General features: G+C 44.0%; 1 protein-coding gene across 1 annotated transcript; it reads right to left on the bottom strand.

Annotated features, from left to right (window-relative positions):
* Positions 1–9: 9 nt before the first annotated feature.
* On the bottom strand, positions 10–24254 carry TNFAIP3 (TNF alpha induced protein 3). Its single transcript, XM_083731652.1, has 9 exons — positions 23826–24254; positions 17421–17733; positions 9265–9455; positions 8151–8298; positions 7508–7678; positions 6772–6952; positions 5018–5946; positions 3248–3477; positions 10–2198 (listed from the first exon to the last, which is right to left on the bottom strand). Exons 2-9 carry the CDS (start codon positions 17716–17718, stop codon positions 1914–1916), a joined length of 2433 nt encoding a protein of 810 aa, XP_083587778.1. The 5' UTR covers positions 17719–17733; positions 23826–24254; the 3' UTR covers positions 10–1913.
* Positions 24255–27932: the final 3678 nt, after the last annotated feature.

Below are 27932 nucleotides of genomic sequence, written 5' to 3'. Positions count from 1 at the left end.
TAAGAACAATGAATCCTTAAATAATTTATTTTTACCACTGGATTCTATCCCTTCCGCCCTCTCCCACAGTTATACACTTGCGCAGCTTTGGAGGTAAAATGAAATAAAAAGTAACCATACTTAAAAACAAAACTGTGCAAATTCAAAAATTACACTTCTGAAATACATAATATAAATATTTTTAACACGTCTTCACATTTGACAAAGTTTACAAAACAGGGTGTAGGATTTTCACAGGAAATGGAGCTGGAGAAGAGAGAGCTATGGAAGGATTACATACGAAAGTAGAAGCACAAGCAGCACAGCAGAAGCAAGAGACTCATCAGGCCAGGTGGGGAAAGAAAGGACGTTCTAGCCTGCGGGGCTTCAGGTGCCATTTTATTTAGTGCCTAACTCGTGCAGATCTGATAGTGGCTTTGTGATAATGGCAAGGAGAAATTCTCCAATTGAAAAGCTGGTCCCAAACACTATGGAAATCAACGGGGTTTAGGCAGAAGCAGCACTTTTCAAACTGCACTCCATCCATTCCCTTTAGATGGGATTCACTCACAGGTCTTTTGCAGCAGCAATCAGGGAAGGAGAAAAGGGAACGGCTGAGCCCGGCTCTTCTGCCAGCTCCTGCTCCACATGAGAATGCAGGAGCTCAATTAAAGCCTCATTTCCCACTCGGTTCTGTAGAGATTTGGATGGCTTGGTTCCCATTTGAATCTAAAATGCACTACCAAGCAAGTGGAGCAAGCCGCTAAGTGGGCCCCTGGTATGTTCTCTTTGGCAGAGAAAAAGGGACATACACTGGTCACAGCAGGCACTGCAACTCCTCCACTGTTTAACTTCACCACTGTAGGCGCCCTCTTGCATTGTCCCCCAAGACAGACAGATGCCAGCTACAGTTTGCATGGAGCACAGGGTCTTAACGTGCCTAACAGAACAATCCCAACCATGTCCACCTGGAAGCACGTTTGAAGAAATTCAGTGGGACTTGCTCCCAGGTAAGTGGGGTTAGGATTGCACCCTTGGGCATCTTCATTATGCTTTCATTATGATTCCAGCCTAAGCCCTGTCCTATGCCAGCAAGTATGTATGAACAGCATGTATTTAGGGGAACTTTTCATATCGGAAGAGATGCATACCCAGCTGCCTTCCATATTTCTAAATTATGACAGCAGGCTTAGTAGCAAACAAGCAAACACAGATTATGAAATGGAGAAACAGTGGCCAACGGGCCCGAGTTGTTGATGATAACTGCTGTTTTACATGCATGAAACTCTGGTTAAGAACAAAGAGAGAAAGAACAAAACCAGTTTCTTTAAAATAATTTTTTTTAAGCCAAACAATCAAGTTTTAAAGGCTTCTACCATGACTTGCTAATAACCTTGTTTCATTCATGGCTTCCAGCAGACTCTGTTTGGTAGAGAGATGAGCATTTTCAAGGACAACAAGCCCCAGGTTGTGTGGTAGTTGCAGTGCAGGAAACCCTTCATCTCAGGCAGGTTTCCTTGGATTTTGAACGCTTAGTATTCAGACAGTGTGCAAGAGAAGTATCAGCAGAAAGAAGGGTGCAAGAAACACAGTCTATTCATTTCTTATGGTTGCGTATTAGCATAGAACAAAGTCAGAGTACTGAGAAAGGAGTTTGTAGTCAAGTATTCGGCATAAGCATCCTGCATCTGCAAACTGTGTTTCTGTCCCAGGATACAGAATTCCAGAGAGCATATTGTTCTTTGTGCCACAATGTGCATTTGTACGTACACGCACAAGCAGGTGTACGTGTACATATACAATTCAGCTTATTGTTTTCACCACAAAGTCACATGTACTTTTTCCACAGACTGTGAATGAGACTGGGTTGAGTGTTTTGGAGGTTAGCACCATTTTCCTTTCACAAGGTAAAAGCCGGCGTTTATTCTCTCTTGCTAGCCATAGATCTGCTTGAACTGGAAGCACTCGTTGCAGTAGCCGTTGCACTTGTTATTGCCATAGTGGTCGCAGGCAGGGGCTCGGCAGCGCTCATTGGGGAGCTCAGCTGCTGGAGGGTCCCCCCGAGCTCCCCCCAACTGGGCCTGCTGACCAACGTGTAGGCACTCCGGACACAGTTCCCCGTTCCTGGAAGCTAAGTTGTTCCTACAAGAAGCTGTGGCACACTTGTGCTTCTGAGAGCTTGGGAATATCTGGCATAAATCTCTGTGTTGTCCTGCTCGCTAAAAACAATGGAGAACATTGTCAGGTCTAATTGTAACAGTCACAGCCTTTATCTGAGCTTTAGTTACTTTTATTCATGTCAGATTATTGACCAGAAGTTCCCAAAGGTGAAAACCAAAATGAAAACAAGCAGTGGTGTGCTTTTTAAGTTAGAAAACAATCATGCTGCTTCTGTGCAAGCGCCTTGGATAAGACACTGACATAGGCTGCATGAGAAGTGGCTTGCAGAGTGGATCACTGTAGCAGGTGGATCACTGTGGCTTACAGGAAAGAGGGCAGGACACAAGCCAAGATGACCCATTGCTCCTGCTAGTGCATTTGCACTGCGCTGACCTCTTCACCTCCTCTCCCTTCCCCATAAGCAACAGAGATGCACCAGCTGGGAAGCAAATGCAGCAGTAAATCTCCACCTGGTAATCTGCTTCTGGCTTGCATAGAACTAGTAGACTGCTCCCTTCTAGTTCCAAAAGGAAAACTATTACAAGTATGTGACACTTTCTTGACAATTCTGATGGTTGCAAAATGAAGAATGGATGAAAGAATAATTGCCCTGTGACTTGGGCTAGGTCTTCTAAAAGAGTTTGGTGTTAGGCTAATCTAAAAACTCAGGTTTTCCAGTTTTGGTACAGGCCAGATTTCTCTCTCCCTCTCCCACCTACCCCTCTCTCACACACGATACAGATTATGTACGTTTTCCATTCCACTGGATTGTGACAGAGCAGCACCAGCACTAGGGTAATTTCTGAGATGTTAATATCAACAGGAGTTAACACTTCCGAGAACAGCTACAGAAATAACCCCCTGTTCTTCTATATGCTTTGGATGTAGCATTCTTCTGGTTAGATAATAAAAGCAGGTTTTAATTTTTTATTGTTATTCAGGGGCCTGTATCTATCATCTCCAGAATCCTAGACAATAAACTACTAACATAAAGGGATGATAATGGGAGTGTATTTTCCCTTCTTCTTAAAATGGACTCATAAAGACTTTTCTAGGAAGAAAGGCAAAAAGTTAAATCGGGGAGAAAGATTTCGTTATGTTGACTGACCTCTGTTTGTCTCACTAGCTGGTCTTCGGTTCTTCTGGCTTCACGCAGCCGCTTGCTCTGTGCTTTTATAAAGCATTTCTGGCAGTAGCCCTCGAGCATCGTGCTCCCAATTGTCCCACACTCTCGACCCAGGCAGGAAACGGTGTTCTGGTACACAGCAGCTGAGGCTCCCGAGCGCCCTGAGGCAGGAGAAGTCCGCTGAGACCTTCTGTGATGGGGCACCGAAGCATCTATGATGAGAGCAAAGGAAGAAAGTGGTCACTTAGGAATTCAGGATGCTGCCATTGCTCAGTCTTTTCTACAGTGAATCTCCAGAATTTCAGACAGGGGACATTCCCAGCCTTACCTGGAGATGCCAGGGAATGAACCTGTGACCCACTGAAGAATGATGACTGGTCCATTAGGGTGAACAGGGTACTGCCCCACCATTCTCAGTCAACTACAGCCAGCCCCAACCAACCTGCCTTCCTAGTTCCAACCAGTCTAGGGTGTGGCCCTGGCTGTCAGCTTCCACCTCCTTTGTCCCGGTACTGCCACTGTAGAACTCAGAAGGGATGGCATGGAGGCAAAACTAGAAGTAGCTTGCTCTGCCTCTCATTACCTCTGCCTCCACCTATTGTGGTCAACATCTGCCACTGAGCTGTGACTTCGGCGACCAAACTTTGAAAACACAGAGTGGGAAAAGGGACTGTTGTCTGTGCTCCACCTTACCCATCACTTGGCTATTACTGAATGCAATGTTACATGAGCTGTAGAGGCTAAAAATGGTCCCTTTTGAGATATACTAGCAAGGATGTGTTCTTGTTTTGCAGGGAGCCCCTGTAACATGGAGCAATTTTCAGCAGGTGTGCCTTCTAGCACTGGGATACGGCAAGGGGAAAGAAGGACTGTCTGAATTTCTGCATGCCACACAATTACAACTCTAAAAATGAACTGTGTGGATTCATTTTTAAAACACTCAGTGTTACAGCATGGCCTGCAAAACACCCCAGGACCATCCCCGGAATCTGAAGACCCCCCCCCCAATTGACCCCTAATTGAAAACCTGGAGAGCCTCTGCCAACCAGTTAAGATAATATTGAGCTAGAGTGACCCCACAGTCTGACTTCATATATGTTCAAGCAAGTTATTCAGCTGCTCTCTTATCAGCTGCTCTAGTTTATGGCTAGAATTTTCTCCTCTTTAACCCTTACATGCCCCCCCCCGCCCCAATCCAGTCTAGACAATTTTTCCAATGCAGTTTAAATGGTTTGTTCAGTGAACATATACATTTTGCCATCCTGGAGAGCTGCTTAGGAAACTATCAAATTTGTTCTATCGTGTTTCCACCCGCACCCTACAGTGAACTTTTAAATTGAATCTCTAACAGGATTTCAGAAAGGAATCTGGGGACCTTTCTGGGGACATGCTCCGGTAACTAAATGCATCCCCAATACAGCAAACCCTTGAGGTTAGGTTGCTGTTCTGCATACTTCAGCAAAACATGAAAAGTGCACTGGAATTCCTCAATATTATAAGTGACTAATGCAGCTGGAAGTAAGCTGAGCTTTTCCACTGCAGGCTTGCATTCCGTCTTGCAGTTCAGCATTACTAATGCTTTAGAATTACACTTCATCTCACTGCTTCGTTCTGTTTGCATCTTACATCTCCTTGCAAGCTGAGATTGAACAGGAGCACCTTCCGTTCCACTGCTCGTAAACACCCCTCTCCCCGCCAGCCCAAATCTCTGTACGGGTGAAGGAGAAGAGAAGCACATTCCCTTACGCTCACCTTTGTTTTCCTGGTACTCAAAATAGCACAGTGTGCAAAAGCCTTCGTTTTGAGGAGTCCCGAAAAAGCTGCAGCCGGGCTTCCTGCACTTCCTGCTTCCCTTCTTCCACTCTTCTGGTCTCTGGGGTGGAGGGTGCAGCGGTGGCAGCTCTGCTGCGCTGTTGCCGCTTGCCGTATGGCAGGTCTGCTGAAGGAGGCTCTGTGACAGATGGGTGGGGTCTGATGTGGACCTCTGATGGCCCGAAGGTGCGACACCTGAGCTGCTGGCACTTGACAAATGGTCTCTAGTCCTTTTGAAGCAAGAGCTGCACATGCCATTAAAGGTCCTATTGGCGCCCTTGAGGCAGAACATGCAGGTCACCTGGTCTGGCGGCCTCTGCTCGCCTGGGCTGTTGCAAGGGCTGAGCTCTGCAGTGTTGTTGTAGCAGCGTTCGCAGAGCCCATTGTATTGCACGTTCAGGGTGAAAGGGCAGCCGGGGGTCCTGCACTTCATAGCAGTGGTTTCGCTGTACAGAAAAAGGCTGGGGGCTGTGGGGGGTGCAGAGCGAGGCCCTGACACTAGTTCTTCAGATGTCCGTGTGGCAGGCTCGCGGTGTTCGCTCTTAGGTGAGCTGGATTTACTTGTCCGGGGCTTCTCAGACCCAGTCCGGAAGTTCTGCCTCCTCGCCTTGCTCCCTTGCTGCTTCTGCTCAAAGCACTCATGGCAGTAAGGCTGGGTGCTCACAGACATGTAGAAAGGGCAGTTGGGAGTCTCGCATTTTGCCTCCACAAGCGACAGCTGGGGCAAGTTCAGCTCCACCTGGTTCCTCTGACCCAGTTCCCTCCCAGCGGGCTGAGCGTTTTCTTGCCACTTCTTGTATTCATGCTGCACCAGCTGGAAGTAATCTTCCACTAGGTTAATCTCTTTGGGCAAGTTTCCTTCATCCAACCTTCAAGGCAAAAGAGACAAAGGAATTGGTATCATCAGGTGGGGAAAAGGCAACAAACCTTATACACAGTTTGGGATGACATAATAACACTGGAGAGCAGGAAGAGCTGCCATCCTACATCAGCAAGAGTGCATAATTGAAAGCAGCACAGCCTACACTTATGAAGCTGACAATGGTCTTTAACGTCTCTTTTAGCAAGATAAAGAGACACTGTCTCAGTCCTAGTTACAGGACTGGGCTAGGCTGAAAGAGAACAAGCAAGCTGTAGTTTCTTTAAAATTGGCTCTCCTTCTCTCCCTGTGCAGTGCCGGATGTCTTCCCCATTAAGTGGGAAAGAACTTGACTCTCAGTTTTGACTGACAGCTATTCTGAGTGAAATTCTACACTGTGCTATTACAACTGTTCCATCTGTCCAAGCATATCAGCTTGCCAAATGGAATGATCTTCCCTTCCATCTTCCTGGGCATAGTTTTTTTTTGGGTTGTCTCTTGACCCCTTCCCCCAAGCCAATTTTGGGGAGCACAGGGGTAGGATGAGAGAATGCCTGCTGTGCAAATGGAAGCCCTTCTCTGAAAATTCATTTACTGGTTTTCTAACAGAAGCTGTTAGGGTCTTTATCAGTTCTGTACGTTCCAGAGCCAGCCTGAATGTTTTTGTTTTTTGTTTTGTTCTTATAGACATCTTTTAATTGTCCGGGATTAAATGCCACAGTAAAAGCAGAGAATGCACCCTTTGAAAAGGGCATCTGAGAGGCTGAATACATTGCCAACTTAAGAATAACTGTTATCCAGTTAAGTGCTGCACAGTGAGAAGATGAAGACTCACTTTGCAGCGTTAATGAGATGTGTTGTTCCAGAATCCCAGCCTTGCACGGGAATTTCTATCACCATCAGGTAATCTCTTAGCAGCTTTTCTTTCTCCCTTTCTTCAGAATCTGTTAGAAAGTGCACCTTCAAGTCTTCAAACCTGCCTCTTTCACAGCTGACCAATGGGACTGCCCGGATCTCTATGGAAAGGGGAAAAAAGAGGATTGTTGTGAATTAAATGGGAAAAGACAGGCACAACACAGCAGTGAGCAATATTAAGACCCTAAGGCTGATAACCGAAAACAACCACCCAGAGAGGTAGTTATGGAAATTGACTGGAATTATAAAAGAGCAAAGAAAGGGACTCAGGTGGCACTGTGGTCTAAACCACAGAGCCTAGGGCTTGCCGATCAGAAGGTGGGCGGTTCGAATCCCCACGACGGGGTGACCGTTGCTCAGTCCCTGCTCCTGCCAACCTAGCAGTTCGGAAGCACGTCAAAGTGCAAGTAGATAAATAGGTACCACTCCAGCAGGAAGGTAAACGGCGTTTCTGTGCGCTGCTCTGGTTCGCCAGAAGCAGCTTAGTCATGCTGGCCACATGACCCGGAAGCTGTACGCCGGCTCCCTCGGCCAATGAAGCGAGATGAGCGCCGCAACCCCAGAGTCAGTCACGACTGGACCTAATGGTCAGGGGTTCCTTTACCTTTTTAAAGGGAAGCGCAGAACACAATATACCGGTAATGTCTGAGACCTACCTGGGCCACTCTCTTTCAGAACAACCAGAGGGGTGAAATGCATACTGTCGTAGGCCAGGATGATGGGATATCGATAACATTCTTCTGCTGGCCAGTGGAGAGGCAAGTAAATTCCACCAACATTCAAAGGGGAGAAGCTTGAACCTGACTGCAAGCTTCTAAGCATTTTATCTGTTTCAGGAAAAGAAAAGCAAGGTTTAGTTAAACATGACTCTTGTCAGCAACAGAGCAAGGGAAACATTTCCATTTTAATTTCCAAACTATCAGAAGAATATCAATAACTCATTGTGAGGAAATATTAAAGCTGATGTAAAAACAAATAAACCCAAACCCTAAATCGCTTTCATAAGTGAGGTCATCAACACTTTTTGTGTCATAAACAGTGTTTGTGTTTTCTTAAGTTGTAAATACTGTTAACCGGGGGTGGTGGTTGTCTCTTTCAGAGGATAATTTGTAGAAATGTAGAAATTTACAGGAAACAATCGCCACTAACAGAGATGCTCTTCATGTTATTGGTTGCCCACCTCCACTTCCATGAGACTGAAAACCTTCTGAATGCTCTTCATAGAAGCATGGGTGTTCAACACTAAAATTGGATCGCCCACTGCAAACAGTACTTCAAAAGCAAAAGACACATTCCTACCTGCGACAACTATGATTGGGCGCCGTAGGATGTTAACAAGGACAAATATGTGGATTTCTTCCAATGAGTTATACTGAAGGCCTCTGTGGGCGACTGATGTTTCTGCAGATGCCATTTTGATGAGGTTCTCCCATTCGTCCTCCCAATTCTAATGGAGGAAAAGAAAATACATCTATTTAGCTTTGGGTTAGTATCATGCAAGTTGGGAGGCCTTGCATGCAGATTATTTTTCCTTATCCGAATACTGAGAAAGTTAATTCATCCGATATGCATTCCAGATGTATAGAACCTGAAACACTAACTAATTAAGGGCACGGTTGCAGTTGATTTGATGTTGCATTCTCTCTTCTGATTTACAAATGCTCTCTTGCCTAGCAGGCAAGTGGTTACTTGCAAGCCTGCAACTTGAGGACTGTGAAACAACGCGGTTGCTTGAAACTTATTTTCTCGATAGTTCTGTGAGTTGGAGGCACCAATGCAACTGTGTTGCACCACTCCACTCTTACCACCACCACATCCAAATAAGCAGCTGTGACGGCAGTGTAAAGAGGCAGTTTCATCTTAACATGTGAAGCTAGAATTGGCTGTTTCCAGGTTTGAGAAGACTAGTCTATAGCCTACTTGGGCTAGCAACTAATAGAGAGGATAATTTATCCTTTCAACCAGCAGGTTCCTGTAGAAAGAAGCAAGAGCAGAGACCCCCACATGACGTAGATTCTTGGATGGGAAGTCTATGTCTAGCTGTATGTTTCTAAAAAGCAGGATGGGTGTTTTTTGTTTTGCTTGGGTGTTAGCAGCGCCTCTTCATACCAGGAAGAGCAGAGACATGCCAACTTTTGGAGATGTGGGTGGTCCATGGAAATAACCCATCTCTGAGGAGGTTACTTGAGTTGGAAACTCCACAGTAGTGAAATGCTTTGTTAATAAATTGGGAAATCCAGTAAACTTAATGGACTAAAATGTTTTAACTAGTTGGCAGCCCTGCAATTTTACTTTCTTAAGCTCACTGCCATAATTGCCTCCCATCCTGTGTAATTATATACAGGAAGTCACGATCCGCCCAACCATACCAAGGTTTGAAACGTTATTCGCTACATAAATCAGTCCAACATACCCTGGTGTCATAGCAGAGTCCTGTTGCCACAAATTCCTGCGATTTCAGTGTTTCTCGTTGCCAACGCAGTTTAAAGTTGCGTGTGTCCACTTCCCTGAGTGCACTAAACAACGTTTTTCTCAGGACTAGGTCGACATCTTGGACGCCCCACATGTACTGGGATGCAGCATGCATCAGGCAATTCCCATCCCCTACAGAGAAATGAAATGGGTTAGTTGTTTCATACACACAAACACAAATAAATAAATAAATAAAAATAAAAGTCCAAAACATAATGGACAACATACATATTTCAAGTTCGTTAAAAATAAAATATCTGGTTCTGCACGAACCAGTAATGCTTTGGAGAAGCAATTAACGTTTCTTAGAAATCTCCCCTCAAGCAATCTATTTTTACTTTGGCTTAGTATCCTCTGAATTTTGGGAGTATGGGGTAGTCTGTTCTCCTGCTCCCGGTCTGAGTAAGTGAACACTGACAAATAGATGTATTTTTCTAATTCAGCATTCCCCCACCAAGTATGGTAGACATTGTGTGTGTGTGTGTGTGTGTGTGTGAGAGAGAGAGAGAGAGAGAGAGAGAGAGAGAGGGGATAATTCTGAATGTGCGACTCCAATGGGATTATGCTACATGTAGAAAACAAGAACAGATCCAATGTTCTGCCTTTCTGCGCAGAAATCTTGTTGGTGCTGAAGGAATTCTGTGCAGGTTGGCAGAACAGTTTTGATCCTTAAAACACAGAGAGAGCATCAAAATAGTGTTTATATAGTGTGGACAGCTGGTATGAATGAAAGTTGACAATCTGCCCCTCAATGGAGAAGTGGCTGAATATAAAATGCAGATGAAACTATTCATCCTATAAAAATGTCAATATAAAAATAAACTCACGCCACTTTCAGTGCACAGTTCCTATTTGTGCATGTGGATCACGCTCTTTGAGTTTAATTTTCAACCACTTCCCAATGGCTAGTATTCAAGGGTGAAAGGATATTAGAGCTTTGACTATAACTACAAAGCTTAAGAAAGTCCATTTAATTAATGATACAGCTAGAGGAGATTTCCTTATTCCAATTGCTGTTTGTTGTTGTTTAGTCGTTTAGTCGTGTCCGACTCTTCGTGACCCCATGGACCAGAGAATGCCAGGCAGTAAATTGTCGTTTAGACTGGTTTAAGGGGAAATACTCAATTCAATTGCTGATTTTACTTTATTTTTTGCTGAAAAGGCACCATTCTCTATAAAGCGTTCAGTGATGACATTAGTCAACACTATCAGCACTAGATTTTATGGGCACAGCCTTTTCCTTCCTAAACAAGCTACTGAAAATTGAGAAGCAAAAGAGAAAGTGGATTTATAAGAAATTGTTTTACTATGAATGTGGTTAGTTGGGTTGTGTCAAACATACAAGTTTCTGGCACTCGTGGAGAATTCTCACAAAAATATAGCAATGCATGCAGCACTGTGTGAACTTTCTAGGCACAGATCACTCCAGCCAATTGTTTCCAGACATGGGCTTTGTGGCAGAACACTCCAGCCAATTGTTTCCAGACATGGGCTTTGTGGCAGAACACTCTCATTTGAGGAAAAATGTTGCTGGGATTGCTATAGAGTAGTGGTTTTCAACCAGTGTGCCGTGGCACCCTGGGGTGCCTTGAATGATGGCCAAGGGTGCCACAGGCAACACTGGCCTCTGTCCCTCTTTCCTTCCCTCCCTCCCTCCTCTGATGCCCCCTTGTGTTTCTGCCTCCCAAAGGCTTGCAGAGCTGTTTGTTCCAGCAGCCCTGGCTACAAGCTCCTGGTGTATCTGGGGCTGGCAAGAGGGTGTTGGTTGCCGAGAGCTGAGGCGGCCTCGGAGCAAGCAAGCAAGTGGGTGAGGGAGCCCAGCCAGCTGATCCACGAGCCCTTGCTGTTGGGAATGGACGGACAAGTGGAAGGCCGGGCAGGCAGGCAGGCACTGAGCTGGCCTTTCTTGTGCTTGCTGTGTGGCCTGCCTGGGAGCTGAGTGCCCAGTGTTGAAGGGGAGCCTTTCCGCCATCCAGGTCTGGCAGTGCCCAATGCTCCTGCCTCCCAAGGTAAGGTGCTGGCCTCAAGTTCACCTTTGGCCAGCCTCCAATGGGCCACTAAGGCAGGGGGCATCTTCTTCCCAGGCCCCTGGGGGGCAGTGTGAGGAGACATGTCTCTCTGGGGCAGGGGCGGCAGAAGTAGCTGCCCGGAGGGCTCCCAAGAAGAGGGGAGAGGAGAGGAGACTGAGAGAACTTTCCACAAGGGAGGGTGTTTGAAAAAGGGTGAGGGGCTGCCAGCTCTGCAGCCAAGGGGTGACATAACTGGGCTCCTGAGCCACACAGTGGTGCTGCAGAAAGAATGTAGTTGGTCAAGGGAGTTGTGGACTCGAAAGGTTGAAAACCTCTGCTATAGAGAGAGGAACTACAATAAAGCACAGGACTTTAAACTTTGCACTCTCGGGCGGAGGGAGGAAATGACTTTTGTTGAAAAATCAGTATCCCTTCCTTTCATTCTTGGCCCAGAAAAGGGGATGGATCCTGCAGCCAATTGGCTAGGAAAGGTGGAGATTGTGCTGCAGACTGCCTCCCTTAAAGGGGTTGCAGTGGGGAGAACCATTTTACCCTTGCAGTTCTACTTTCTCTCCACTAAAAAACCACAAATACAGTCAAACCTTGGGTTAAATGTGCTTCAGGTTGAGCGCTTTCAGGTTGCGCTCTGCAGCGATCTGGAAGTAACGGAACGCATTACTTCTGGGTTTTGCCGCTTGCACATGCACAGCCGGTCAAAATGACGTCATGCGCATGCACAGAAGTGGCTAATCGCGACCCAAGCACGTGCAGACAAGCAGTCGCGGGTTGCGTTCACTTCTGGATGCGAACGGGGCTCCGGAACGGATCCTGTTCATATCCAGAGGTACCACTGTATCTGAAATCAAATTGTTGGGAAGACAAACTCTTCCACTAAAAGCAGCAGCGACAGATTTATGACTGTTTTGGGACAGAAGAATGTCAGGAGAATGGTGGGAGTGTCAAGCAACAGAAGGAATCCTTTGACTGGTTTTTAACGAGACACTTGTTTTTGTCGTGGTTACCCCAACGTTCCATTCCATTTTGAAAAATGGCACCAAAGGCCTAAGTAAACAGTAGCCCAACCAAATCCCAGTTTCACGTTCCTGACTAGTGCTCTTTTTTGGTTTGTTAGAGCAGGATCCTTTCCTCCACTCTACCAAAATCAAGACCAGTCCCAATGTATTCTGCTGCCAGAGAAAAGGAAAAAGACAAGATGGTGAGTTGTATCCAAATGTTAGTCCATCTCAGAGTAGAACCACTAAAATAAATGGGAAAGATGAAGGGCACAAGGAGAAGGGGACGACAGAGGACGAGATGATTGGATAGCGTTCTCGAAGCTACCAGCATGAGTTTGGCCCAACTGCGGGAGGCAGTGGAAGACAGGAATGCCTGGCATGCTCTGGTCCATGGGGTCACGAAGAGTTGGACACGACTAAACGACTAAACAACAACAACCTTGTTTGTATTAATTTTGATGGGTCTACTCTGAGAGAAACTTAGTTGGATACAACCTGAAATCTCACCCTATTCCATGTACAGAAGCCAACCAGACTGGCAGCTCCTTCAACCTGACTGGCAATATTATTTAAACCCTGGTGAGGGAAGCAGGATAGCTTTGCGGGTGCAGGACAGAGCTATGTGGCATACACACCATCCGCCCACCCGAGTGCTAAAACAGAAGCATTTCTTATAAAGGGGTAGGTCCTCACTTAATACTACTCTTTTCTTTTTTTGCTTTAAACAGAATTATATAACACAACTCAGAAAGCTGGCTTGTCTTTGCATAATCATATTTAAAACAAACAAAAAATAGATACTAAATGCAGGGGTAAAAAAAAAAGGATGCTTGCAAGGCTGATTTATAGTCTTCTGGCTTTACCAAGCATAAAAAAATATGGCATACAAGTAGGACAATTATTACATCCTGTAAAGAATTTCCCTTGCAAAATCTAGAGCAAAGATAAGAGGTTTTTTTTCCTTGTGTGCGCTTGCTTTCAGTTCTGCACACTGAACCGCCAGTTCAAAATTCCCTAAGCATTTGGAATTCCCCAGTGTTAAGCTATTTGACTAGTAGTTGAGTAACAGCTATTGTACTTCTTGTTCCGATGAAGAGACATTTGAACTGCGAAGTGCACAGTGGACTTTCCAAGTAGGCGTGGCTAGGGTAAGTTGGAATGCCTATTCATTAGAGAAGCGAAATTGCTAGTCAGTAGATGTTGGAATCTTTTTAAAATGAGATGTTTCCTCCAATCTTTTACGTTAAAAATACAATCCTCAAATGCACGTCATGTTTGAAATCAAATTCCCAGAACTGTATGCAATCTTTCTACACTTTTGCTAAAATTATTTGTGATGAAATAACACATGCATTCATTTCTTGGGTCTCAAAATGGGCACAGAGCTATACCCCCTACAAATGGATATATGACTGTAAGAATGACCAAATGCAATGCTATTGGCTACGATGAAACTGCCGTTTCTTTTCTTATTAGTTATTTTACTATTTATTTAGGGCACAAGCCACCTCCTCCATGTGGAGAGAACCCTTTGTGTGCATGACAAGGGTCCCGTCTATAGCTCAAGGCCTTCTGTGTAACATGCCCACCCACTGTCAGTCAAGTGAGGTTTCATCCAGGCATCTGATAGGAAGCACAGGAGGGACAGGACTCAGCAGAACGCCTGTCAAGATCCATTCCAAACTCTGTTTCAGGGTTCTAGTGAAAGGATCTCTCATAGAGGGAAAGTAGAGGAATACCAGTATAGAACGACATGTCTACTTTTAAATAAGACAGCCCATGCAAAGATGTTTGCCTTTCTTTGGATACAAGTGAAGCATCCATAGGGACAGCATGGGTGCTTGCAGACTACCTGTTTACCCAGCATTCATCCTGATGTATTTGACGAAGATTAGATGACATTCAATAAATTTATTCATTTAATAAATGAGTAAATTTATATCCCACCCTTCTTCACAAAGCATCACAGGTGGCAAACACAGGAATAATAAAACAATTAAATTATCTAAAAACAATTCCAATATGGATGCAGATGACCAATCACTCTGATTTATTTGTGGGGAGACTAGAAGACACTGCGTCAAAGCAAGTGTCGCCCCACATGTTCCAGTGCATTTTCCTGTCACTTTCCTTATCATAAAGTTCAGTCTTTTGGGGAAGTGGGTTTGTTGTGCAAAAGCTCCAAACAGCTTGAATTGCACAACCTGGATTTGCTAGGATGTGACGGAATCCCACACGAAAACAGCAATAATCTGGAAGGGCCCCAAGTGACCCACTCCTAAAGCTCCCACAGTCCAGTGAGAGGTCCTGATCCACCATCTGAGACCTAACACTTACTCTCTTAAGCTTTTGAATGAACTGAGCGGTTTTGATTTTAACTGGTCTCAAGGTCTTGAGTTGCTGCTCTGCCCTTTCACTTGATATGATTTTATAGTCATTCTACTATAATTAGCCATGTTCAAATATATAAAAGGATGTCACATAGAGGAGGGAGAAAGGTTGTTTTCTGCTGCTCCAGAGAAGCGGACACGGAGCAATGGATCCAAACTACAAGAAAGAAGATTCCACCTAAACATTAGGAAGAACTTCCGGACAGTAAGAGCTGTTCGACAGTGGAATTTGCTGCCAAGGAGTGTGGTGGAGTCTCCTTCTTTGGAGGTCTTTAAGCAGAGGCTTGACAACCATATGTCAGGAGTGCTCTGATGGTGTTTCCTGCTTGGCAGGGGGTTGGACTCGATGGCCCTTGTGGTCTCTTCCAACTCTATGATTCTATGATCTAACTAAATTTCTACCCTACCATTTCTCCCAACGAAGCATATCAAATATTTGTATTTTATGATGTAGATATTGTATATGTTGAAAACTGTCCAGGGATTACTGTGTACTGAAGGATGGTTTATAAATCTGGCAAATAAATAAAAAAAAATGCCCAGATGTCATCACTCTCATCTTCTGGGTGCATATGTGTTAAGTTTTATTTTAGTCCTGCTAACAGGAGGTGCTGTGGAGCTGCCCTCCGTATGGCTGTGTTGCTGCTGCTTACCTGGATGGCACAGGGGTGAGGTCAGGGCTCTGTGCATGCAGCAGCAGCAGGAGCACTAGACTGGCTCTGCTGCTGCACCTGCATAGCCTGACCTTGCTGCCGCACTGCACTGTCCAGGTAGGAGGGAGCAAAACTGCTCTTCAGAGGACACCTCATTACACCACTTCCTCTTGCCTAGTAACATTTAAGGTAAAGGTACCCCTGCCCGTACGGGCCAGTCTTGACAGATTCTGGGGTTGTGCGCCCATCTCACTTAAGAGGCCAGGGGCCAGCGCTGTCCAGAGACACTTCCGGGTCACGTGGCCAGCGTGACGAAGCTGCTCTGACGAGCCAGAGCTGCACACGGAAACGCCGTTTACCTTCCTGCTAGAAGGCGGTCCCTATTTATCTACTTGCATCTGGGGTGCTTTCGAACTGCTAGGTTGGCAGGCGCTGGGACCGAACGACGGGAGCGCACCCCGCCGCAGGGATTCGAACTGCCGACCTTTCGATCGGCAAGTCCTAGGCGCTGAGGCTTTAACCCACAGCACCACCTGCGTCCCCTAGTAACATTTAGCCCATATTAATTTAGACAGAACTTGTACAATGAGGAGAATTCAGGAGATGTAAAAAGTTATGAAAGCTGTTGGTGGCTCTAGACATTGCAGGAAGTGTCAAAAAGGGGATGTGTGAGCGACGTACATCCTCTTTCCACGCTACTGATGTCATATCTGAAGCAGCAACTTGTGCTTGGGCATTCCAGATGTTCACCTAACTCGGTTCTTCCCACAGAGTTGTGCTAATTGCTGCTTCAGACATCACACTGGATTTATTTATTACGTTGGAAACAGGGTCCAAGTTTAGAAATGAGCTTGGAACCCACTGAAGTGGTGGGCACCACCAGTGAAGAGATTTGTCGGTGCCCTGATCTGTAATTATTATACGGAAGTCCTATCAGGACGGGTATAAAGGCGGCACTATTCAGGATTATGGAGACAGAGTCTTCGCCATCAATCCAAGAATTAATTTAATACCTGATTGAGCAAGAAGCATGTAATGACCCAATGCACTGCAGAAGTCAGTCCATGACTTGAGGGCCACATTAGTAGGGCACATGAAACTGGTTTCACTGTCTCTTTAATTGTGTTGAAAATTATACCCTGCCTTTAAAGCCTTCAAGATAACTGAAATCAGGATATCTTAACAAATACAGACATACGTGAATATTTGCATTCTTATGTCACATGGCCAATGGTTTGCATGGAGTGGCTCACCATACAAAAATGGCAATTTACTCTGCACAAGGCAACAATATAGCGACCCAACTGTGTAAATGTGTATCAAACAATACTTGCTATCATGTGGAATAATTTAAAGTTACCTTTAAACTGATAAAGTGTGGGTGGGCCACTCACTGGCTCTCAAACTGACTTGAAAATTTAAATTTTCTGAAATTAGGCCCAAATATATAGTTTTTGAAACCCTCCAAAATGAATTATGCAGCATGCACCATGTCCTGAGTAACTTGGAAGAAGGGTTTCACAAATATGTAACCTGATATACATCTAATAGTTGCATGGATAAAAGGTAACACTAAGAACCAATTGATTCCAGTTCCTGGTTCAATGAGAGCAACTCTGGAGGGTAAAAGGAAGTGTCATAAATAACAAGTGGAGGAAACACAAAAAGAGGATGTTCCAGTCATTTGTATATCCTCTTTGTATGTTTCACTGAAATATATACAATTCAGATCAGTGTCTTTTTGTTCACATTCGGCAGCATTGTTCAGAAAGTCTGCAAGTGCTGCCTGTGAGCCAGGAAGCTTCTTTAGGGCAACAGTACATGAGTCCTTGAAGGTAACGTAATATACATCTATGCACTAGTTTGACATCAGGCAACCATTTCACTTCAAAGAAGAGAAAAACAGACCCTTCGTAATTTAATTTTAAATGCAGTTTGATCTAAGCACACTCAAGGTCCATTGAGGTAACAAATGAAGCAGATGCTATTTCTGTCCTGCCTGAACAAGGAGAAAATAAGCCCGGCTTACCATTTGTCTTCAGGGGCACAAGTTTTTTAACTTCTCGACACCAGTTCAGTTTCTTCTGACGTTCTAGTGAGGTTTGAGTTGCTTGGTCAATAAGGGCCTTTTGAAGCATCTCCTGGAACTGTAGGCAAAATTGACACATTCTGAACATCTCTATGGTGTATCTATGCATAGTCTTAAAATGCTGGATTATTCCATTGGTGCACTTGACAAGGTCTTCGGGCATTCTCTCCCTTATCTTCACAGCTTTCAGCATGTTGCTCAAGTATAAAGCTTGAGGAATGATTTGCGAGCCAGCCATTTTGCAACAAGAAACCTAAAAGAGGAAAGAACACTAGTAAAAGAAGGGTTTTAAAAAATATATATCATTAAATCCTCCTTCCCCTCCCTACCCCAAATTCAGCACAAAACACAGACCTTTTTCATAAATTACATGAAAACAGGAAGTTCAGCCTCAATAGCTTCTGTGACACAAGTGCAGCAGCAACAATGAGAAGATTCTTTGGTATGGATGTCTTAAAATTACCACTCACATTTACTACTGATTTATCAGAAATTCTAATCAAACAGGCACCTGCTACTGAAAATGAAATCTGCATTGGAGGAGTGCCCTATGTTAATTCTAGAGCTAGTGAACTGCGGTGTGCCCAATGGCGCAGAACTGGAGAGCCTGGATTACTCAGCTGTAAATCTATTGAGATGACAGCAGAATTTCCTCTTAGCTCAGAATCCCCCCTGTCTGTTTCTCCATTCCATATTCCCCTTATGATCAAACTAACTAGAGCCTCTGGGTTTTTTCTGCTGGATTTTTTTCGGGGAGTGGGGGAGCTTTGCTTGTAGCACATGGCATAGGTTGGTTTCTTGAACTGTCTTACAATATACAGCATGAAACCCCCACACAACGAACTTATTTAGACGACATGGATAATTATACGTCATAGTTTAGAGAAGTAGGAAAATACCCACCTAGTACTTGAGTAACTGGTTCAAATAACCTTAAAAAATATTCAGTCTTTCAGTTCTGAAGCACCGCATAGGCAATATGGATCATTTTAGTCAAAACTGTCTTCTTTGTTCCTCAGTTTTTTGTTTTTAGCCTGTCTACTATTTTGTTCTTTCTGTGGTTGTTTTTTTAAAAAAATACTGTTTTCATATGACATGTGAATAATTCTAATTCACACTTATCCACACTGCCCTGGAATCTTCTAATGAAAGGTAGTTAAGAAATATTTTAAATAAATAAGCAGGTTCCTTGTTTGGGCTACTTATTTAGTCTTATAGGCCAATGATAAAGGAACAGTGAGAACCAGTGGCGTAGCGTGGGGGGTACAGGGGGGGCCGGCCGCACCGGGCGCAACATCTGGGAGTTAGGGTTAGGGGGTGCAAATCCACGGGTTAGGGGGCGCAAATTACTTGCCTTGCCCCGGGTGCTGACAACCCACGCTATGCCACTGGTGAGAACTCGCATTTTTATTGGCCTTGCATTTGCTCTCAGCAGTAACACTCAAGACTGCACAACAAATAATGCACCTAAAAGGTTGCGTTTTCACTGCCTCCCTCATTTCTCCTCTTTCTAGGTTCTGGAACTTTTATTTAATTATTCTCCAAGTCTGCAAAGCCTAACAGCAATAAAGGCATTTTTCCTACTAAAAACTTAGCAAAATGTATTCTTGCACGCCACCCCAATCTCCGAGCAGATTCCATGGATTCCAAGTGCTTATCCAGGCTTCCATTTCCTTGGAATGAGGGACAGTGGAGACTGTGGTGTCTTTATTATATATGGTTTATTACACATAAATACAAACTAAACCTACAATGGAGGGGTTCACAGCATTAACACCCCTGAAGGTCTTTCTTCTTCCATAGCCACAGCCTTGGCTCCAAGTAGAAAGCAGGCACCTTCCCCCGCCCCCAGCTTCTGCCTGCAGCCTGCTTCTAGCTCCGCTCTCTCACACATACCTCTGGCCCTTGTCCTCCTCACCAACAGCTAGGCAAGGGAGGGGAACCCACTCTTTTGCCCTCTGGCACAAAACCACTTTGTTACCCTAAGGACCCATACTTAGGGAGCTATTAACTCACCAAGAAGCTGGCTATTCCAGGATTTTCATCCTCCTGGATCCAGGAACTAGAAGGGACCCAGATATACAGCCTAACACACACACACACCACCAACTCAGAACAGCATTACTTAGAAATGGTGAAAAGTTGCTTTTTTTTACTTTAAATAAAAGCATGTATTTCAAAACAAGGTATTAAGGATAATGGGATGGAAGGCAGCTGAAGATGGACAGTACCTGCCCTAAAATGGAAAAATAGTTAAAAACTGTGCAAACTACTAATCCAAAGTCACTTGGAAGGAAATAAGATAAATGTGACTTTCTTCTGAATGAATGTGGCCAATAAGCTATTAACAAAAAAACAGGAAAAGCATCAGTAACCAATAGCTTGGGTTTGATCCAGATTCAATCATACTTAAGAATAAACCCACTGACAGCAGACTAACCACTGATTTTAGGGGGCCTACTGTAAGTATGATCAAATCCACATCCTGCCCCATAACTATAATGCACGGTGCTAGTTCCCTTTCCACAATACTTTTTGTCCAGGAATCCTATGCACATTTATACTCCCTGAGCGACAAACACACATTACATTTCTCTATGCATTTTGAACTGTAGAAGTGAACAGATGTGTATGCAGTTAACATGTTCAAATGAAAGATGTGATCCTGCAAGTACTTAACACAAAAGGACAATTTTGAGTCAGTAGTGTCCCTGGTAAAGTTTGTATGTGTAAAGGATGATGACATCAGTAAGGGATGCTTAGGACAAGCACTGGTTGTTTCCAGTGTGAAGTAATAATAGACTATCCAATTTGTTAAGCTCAATTAGAACACTACGTTATTAACATTCCTATTCTGCCAACAGCTGTTCTCCTCCTTAGTGCAACATGTGCTATGGATTGGAGCACGTCTGCCCATTTTGAAGTTATCCAACAATGAGGGTTATCCTGCACATGTTTACTGAGGAGTAAGTCCACTGATTTCAATGAGACTTCCTTCCAGAGACTTACCCTCAGACTCTCAGCCAATTTTACCAACTTACGTTTCACCAACTCGTCTACAGAAATCTCACTAATAGGAATGTTTTAAAACTGTGACTATAAGAACTACTACAATGATAACAACAACTTAAAAACCAAATCACGCTGCAAAGAAGTTGGACTACAATAATAGCATCCCACAAGCAGAGCAGCTTTTGTTCCTAGTGGATGGCTCTGATTTAAGAAGAGGGGTGACCATTTTTCCTGAGCCCCCCTTCCCCCTGCAGCTTCCCATACCACCTCCCAGACATGGTCTCTCAACTCTTTGGAACAAAAATTGGTGGTGGCGGCGATGAAAGTGGGAAAGAGGAATTAGCTAAAATGGCCTCTCCCACTCCTACATTAGCAAATGTGTCCACTGGATCAAAAGCCAGCAAAAGCCAGTTTAAGCAAGACTGTGCCTGGTCAGGCTGCCCAGTAACTCTGCGGAAGACAGTCTGAGTTCCATGGAAGAAACCAATAAACCAAACAAAAGCTGCATAGGACCGGAGCCTTCGGAAGCCATAAAACAACAACCCAACTCTATTCCTCACAGGTCATGATGCCCACAAAGTAATGTGGACAAGTAAAGCAGGCAAAATGTTATACAGCTGGGCCGTTTACTGTGCAGCTCATAAATGGAGGCTTTGTGCACTGTCCCCACAACATTATCCTCATCAAAACACCACATTATTTCCCCATTTAATCTGGATTTTATGGAATGGAATTTTGATAACGGCAACATCATACAGATGCTGAAAAAACAAACAAAACACCTTGCAGGTACAATAAACATGCAAAGGGCCACTGTCATTTTGAAAGGGATCACGTTCATTTTTTGAAGCACCGGTCAATATTTCATTGCTAGGGTCCACAGTGTACAAAAAAAAGCATTTACTGCAGAGGCTCGCAGTGGTTTTTATTAAGCGAGTCCACTAGAGAATTATATCTTTTTCTGCTGACTCCTACAATGGACCTTGAGATTGTCTAAAAGCAGTGTTAGAAACTGAGATATGAAAGCTAGAAGCTAAACGGCACCTTAAGCCTAGGTTATGGGCACAACAACATGAATGTCCAGGTGCGATTTTTTTATAGCAAGAATACAAAGCTGAAAATGAATGAACTGCAGCTAAAACATTGTGTTCATTTTTCACATAGTCAGATCAGCTGAATCAAACTTGGAGATCCATGGGGTGTCATATGCTGCAACCAGATTGTTGCCATATCCCTCACTAACCAGCCAATCTTATCCCACATCCCGAAAGATATCCCCACCCTGTTACATCCTTGCATTGAACTGTCTCAAATGTCTACAGTTCTAGCCACAAGCATTATACTCACGGACAAAGTCCTAAATGCCTACATTTGGGGGGGGGGGGTTAGTACTGTACAGAGGAAAGGTGAGTAAGAGGGGCATGATAGAGGTGTATAAAATTACGCAAGGTGTTGAGAAAGTGGCCACAGAAATTACAGACAAGGTATTGACCCCATTATTTGGATATTATTTTCTCATTGGCATCATGCAGGAGGAGACTGCTTTTCAGTTCTAACTTTATATCTTGCAGTCTGGTTCCATACAAGTTTATCTGGAAGCAAGTTCCACTGATATCAATGTGACTTATGTTCAGATAAGTGTGTCTTGGATGGCAGTTTAAGGGTGTGTAATAAAGTGAATGCATATCTTTGTAATGTTGGAATATTCAGACGTGACTACAAGTCCCATGTCTTGCAAATTTCTTGGGGCACTCCTGGAAACAGCTGGATGTCAATGGCACAGCGCACGTTTTGCATGCAAGAAGTCCCACATAGGGATTGGCATCTCCAGGCAGGGCTGGGAAAACTGGCTGAAACCCTGAAGAGAAGCTGCCAGTTAATGTAGAACAGCACACATAGACAACAGTGAGCTAGGAGAAAAAATGGTCTCATAATCTATGTCCTGGTAATATATATTCCTCAGGACAATCCATGTCTGACCATCTACAAGCATTTTCAAACACAGTTAGAGAAAAGTACAGTGGTACCTCGGGTTAAGAACTATTTCTGGGTTAGTGGAGTCTGTAACCTGAACCGTCTGTAACCTGTAACCCGAGGTACCACTGTACTATGCTCCACGTCGAGTCCTTGATATGAAAGTGAAACGGCATCCCTAACACCCATGGCTGGGGACCCATTAATATAAAATTCATTAGCTAGGACTAATTAGTGCAGGGTCCGGTCTGTATCTGGGTTGAAAGTTCCACTCTCTTTATCTAAAGTTTGGAGATTCATGAATGTAAGCCCTGTTGGGAGGCGCTAAAAAATAATTTGCTCAAGCGAGGGGGTTGGTTATTGCTTTAAATAACCAAAGTAATAAACAAAAATCCTGAAAATGCAATCTTATGCACGTTTCCAACACAAATAATTTGGCGATTCCCTTGTAACTATGTTCAGGATTACAGCCTGGAGATGTTACAAAAAATTCTGGATTAGTATGAATGGTGCTCATGTTCTTCCTCAATGTCCCTTTTTTGTGGTGTAATAAATAATCATTAGAATTAAATAGCTAATGCACATACTGCAGTGCGAAAATGCACAGTATGAAAATGCACATGCTGCAGTGTCCAAAGACTTGCATAAGCTAAGTCTTTGCTTTAAAAATGGGAAATAATGCATATTTCATAACTGTTTGTATGAGTTGTCATGCAGTTATGTAACTTTATGCAACAAACAAGTATTACTTGAATGCGTCTAGCACTTGTTGCAAGGGCATACTTGTGCCAGGGTTCAAGCCCAGAAGTTGCTTTCAGTACTGAACTTCTAGAATAGGTAAAGTAATAAAGTCTCTGAGCTTGTGTAGATTACAGAGCGAGGAAAGCGCTAGGATACCACTTTAAACAGTCATGGTTTCCCCCAAAGAATTCTGGGAGCTGAAGTTTAAGGGAGCTGAGAGTTGTTAAGAGACCCTCTCTATTCCCCTCACAGAAGTACAATTCACAGAGTAGTTTAAACCATCAATTCGTCTTCACAGGAAACTCTACAGCATTTTTTTTTTAATGGAAACACACAAGCAATAACCGAAACTACCGAAGCATCCTCAGAACTAACCTGCTCGCTGTTTGCGCCTAACTGGAGCAAAGTAACTAAGAACTCCTTCTCTTTTGGATGCTATTAAACAGAAACGCAACCCAGGATGGCGGAGGATCGGGGTGGGGGAAGGAAAGAGATGCGCATCTCTCCAGCAGCATCTCCATAAATGCAAGCAAAAATAGACCCCCCACCCCAGGCTGGCTCGTCGTCCCCACCGACCCCGCGAACAACCCCACAAACTGCAAAGCAAAAATGACTTACTTGGCGAGCTGGGGGCTGGGGGGAGGCAGTGACCCTCGAAGGGCTCCGCCAGTAAATCCTTCTCAGCACAAACGAGCCGGACTTGGAGAGATGCGGCTCGGGGGAGCCATGAATCCCGTCCCTTTCCCTGGTGCTGGCTGGTCCAGAGGCGCCTTTGTTAGCTGCCCCCTCACCCTCCTCCTCCTGCTGCTGCTGCTACAGTTGTTGTTTTTGCTTTGGCCGCCGCCTCCTGCTGTCTGCGTGTGGTTCTTTCTTTCCGCTGTTTTACTATGTGGAGCAAAACACACACACACACACACAGAGTGTGGATGCGGGGATTTCCACGGTCGAGGGACTTTCCGACATGTGACACCAGCTGCCTGCCTGCCTGCCAGAACAACAGCTGCTTCCAGGGCAAAGGGAAGCGACCGGCGCGCTGCAGGCAGAGCCCCTCCAGGGGGCGCCCCGAGAGCAAGCGACGCCTGAGGAGGAGCACGTACAAGCACGTGACTTCCTCCCCTGCCTGCGTCTCTGTCCGCGCACGCGCACGGATGGCCTTCGCAAATTCCCCGCCCATTTTTCCCTTTTTCTTTTGCGTTTCTCAGGCTGGGGTTGTCCCACATGAATCACCTTGGGCTTCCCCTCCTACCCGCGTTAATCCTTTTTTATTTTTTACTTCCGTTCAGTATTTTAACCTGTTTAAATTTTTTCCCCATCCCCCTCCGCCACGTCCCAACTTTCTTCGTATTTTTCTTGATCCGAAATTGCATTCACAGAAGTAATATTCATAATGAAGCGTTCTGTTACTAGGTATTCCAATAGGGTGTATGTATGATATATTGCATACTGTATATAATACACACACACATATATATCACAACTTAGAACGTGATAAACTTGTGAGCCACAGTCCACTTCGTCAGATGCATGAAGTGATAATCCTGAATTAGCAAGTGGAAGGAATTTAGAAGGGTGAAGTCAGAAGAAAATGAAATGCAAAAAAGAGCAGGCAGTGAGGATGCATTTAATTTCCTTCTGATCACACTTTTATGGCCTCAAACTGCATGTTTGTGTATGTGTTGTATATACACACTTAGGCATCTCATGAAATGGTGGGCTGTGGTGAAAGTTTATGCTATAATAAATTCATTATTCTAAGGTGCCACAAGACTATCCTGGCAATCATAACCTAAATAAAGCATACATTTATGCCGCTACTGCACCACAGCCACGCTTGCACATTTCAGAGCTCTCAGAATGGTAGCATATGGGATTTTTGTTTGTATTTTTTTCTTGGCAGTGAAAGAGATCTCTGTGAATACAAGATTCATTGCAAGATTCAAGGACCTGTTCTTTATATATTTTCAGGATTATAAAGTAACAGAACGGCAGCATGTTTTAAAGGCAGCATGAGTTCCATTTTAAAAGCCAGAACAGTTGTGAACACCGGACAGTGAGCCTTTAAAAATGAAGCAAAGAAATGCACACTACTGTATCGGCATGCAAACCTGGTCCTTTGGCCCATTTAAATGTTCATCACAATTGCCACTCAGTATAGCCAAGGCTGTGTTCTCACCCCAACTCTCTTTGGAATATTCTCCCTAGTGCTCTCATATGCCTTCAACTCGGCTAAGTACATCCATTCAAGGAGCAATAGGGGTTTGTTCACCCTGGCTCACCTCTGCAAAATGAAATGGAAGTGAGTCATGGGCAACTTACAACCACCAGGAGCGACGTCTTAATGCCTTTCACATGTGCTGTGTCAGGAAGACTTTGAGCATCACATGGCAGGACACAGTCTCAAACAAAGATGTGCTCTCCCAAACCCACATCCCCAGCATGTTCCCACTCCTGTCTCAGCAACGTCCATGCTGAGCTTAGTCATGCCCACAGAATGGAAGAAGGCAGGGTCCCCAAGGTCACACTCTATGGGGAGCTGGCTTCAGGAACTAGGCCCATTGGCAGACTGCATTACAAATATGTCTGCAAACAAGATATGAAAGTTGGTAACATCAACTCCGCCATGTGGGAATCCCTTGCAGACAACCGCAGCACCTGGAGACAGACAGTCAGGTTGTGTATCCAGAGCAGTGATCGGAGGAGGAATGACCGTTGGGAGGAGCACAGAGAGAAGAAACATCGTGGTGCATCTGCAGCAGCACAAATGGATTTCTTCATCTGTCCCAGCTGCAACAAAACATGTCTCTCCCGTATCAGTCTCTACAACCACAGCAGGCACTATAACTTTCCAACGGTTTGATTTCATCCTCAAAGGCGCATTCCTCCATTGTTTCCCGAGACAGATGGATGCCAACCAACATAGCTAGTGAATTAGCTAGCAATACAGACCCTCCTAGTGTCCCTATTTTCTAGGGATGTCCTTGATTTAGAGAAGCCATCCTGGTTTCTGATTTGATCCTGAAATGTCCCTCTTTTCCTTAGGATGTTCCTATTTTCATTGGAGAAATGTTGGAGGTTATCCAACCCCCAAATCGTCTGAAGACAATCCTATATAGGGAAGGTTCTTTAATGTTTAAAACTTTTTATGTTTTTATATATGTTGGAAGCCACCCAGAGTGGCTGAGGCAGCCTAGTAAGATGTGTGGGGTATAAATACTGTAGTAAAATTATCATTATGTTATGGGACGTCCCTATTTTCATCGGAGAAATGTTGGAAGGTATGGCAATATAAATCCAGTACAGAAAATAGAAGTATGGGGTCAATGTTAGATTTTCAACATTGCAATGTTGAAAACATCACGGTTTGACAATAAACCGTGATGTTGAAAGAAGTTGCTTTGGCCCCAGCTGGCGATGCACCAGGTGAAACTGTCTCGTTACCTGCTTAGGCTGTAACCTTGCTGTCTAAGGTAGCATTTTTATATATTCTGTCACTCCTGTTTTATATAATAAACCAAGCTTTCTTTATTTCTTTGTGTGTGAGCTTCTTGTGGGCATAAGATTAAGGGTTAACACTCATCCATAAAAACACTCCAGCAAAAGATCCTAAACCCCACAGCAGTGTGTACAGTAGATACATGAGGGCTGGCTGTGCACATGTGAGTCCAGTTACACACTCGTAACATGGATGTAGTTGTGAAATTAGCACATGCAATCTTTGAACATTGCACCATACACATGTGACTTATGACATAGCCACAGCATTCACAGTGGAGGTTTCCTGGTCCCTTTTTATTTCTGGAGGGTATGAGAAATGAAGGTGGCAAATGTATCAGAAAGGAAATGACTTTGTATGCAGTCAAGAGGAAAGGTTAAACCTGGCCAGGTGAAGCTATTACTGAGTGCCTGGATAATGCTTAAAATGAGATGTCATTATACAAATTGCAAATCATGAATCTACAAAGTTTACAGACTTGCACAACTACATTCTAAAGCCTCAATAGATTGAAAGGTGAACATGTACATTACCATTTATAGTGAGGATTCATGTATTTATTTTTACAGTAGAACGGCTAATAGGATGATGATTAGACTTGTTATTGTTAGAGCAGGCACGTTTGATACTGACTTGTTAGAGCAAAACAGCCCTGTTCATCAAATGCTATCAAAAATAATTCAAGAGGCAGGATAGATTATTAGGCTGTTAGTCATATAATAAAAGTAATAGACATTAATAAGAACTTTTCTCATAAGGAAAGCAGTGTAGTATAGTAGATAGAGTTCTGGATAAAGGAGAGAAAGATTCAAAGCCATACAAGTCATGAAACTTACTGCATGACCTTGGGTCAGTTACTGTCTTTGAGCTTGACCTACCTTACAGAGCTGTTTTGAGGATAAAAATAGGTTGGACTCTCCTGAGTTCCATGAAGGAAAAATGGGACAGAAATGAAAAGTGATAATAACAATTCATATTTAATTAGAATAATAAACATACTTAATTGGAATGAATTTATGGTAATGCCCCCCCTCCTGAATCCTTATAGCATCACATATTTTGATGTGAGTCAGAATGCATGCCGTTATCTATGTCCTGCACATCTGGATTGAGATTGAGATGAACATCCTTTGCATGTGCTGGAACGTGAGATTATATCTCATCATCATTGCATTATGAGTATTTACTCACTAAAACTGTTTAAATTATAGTTAGATGTAATTCACCATAAA

This window comes from Podarcis gaigeae (genome assembly GCF_964106915.1).
Source record: "Podarcis gaigeae genome assembly, chromosome: 3".
NCBI lineage: Eukaryota > Metazoa > Chordata > Lepidosauria > Squamata > Lacertidae > Podarcis > Podarcis gaigeae.
The sequence above is the reverse complement of the archived record's forward strand: the minus strand, read 5'-3'. Positions and strand labels throughout refer to the sequence as shown.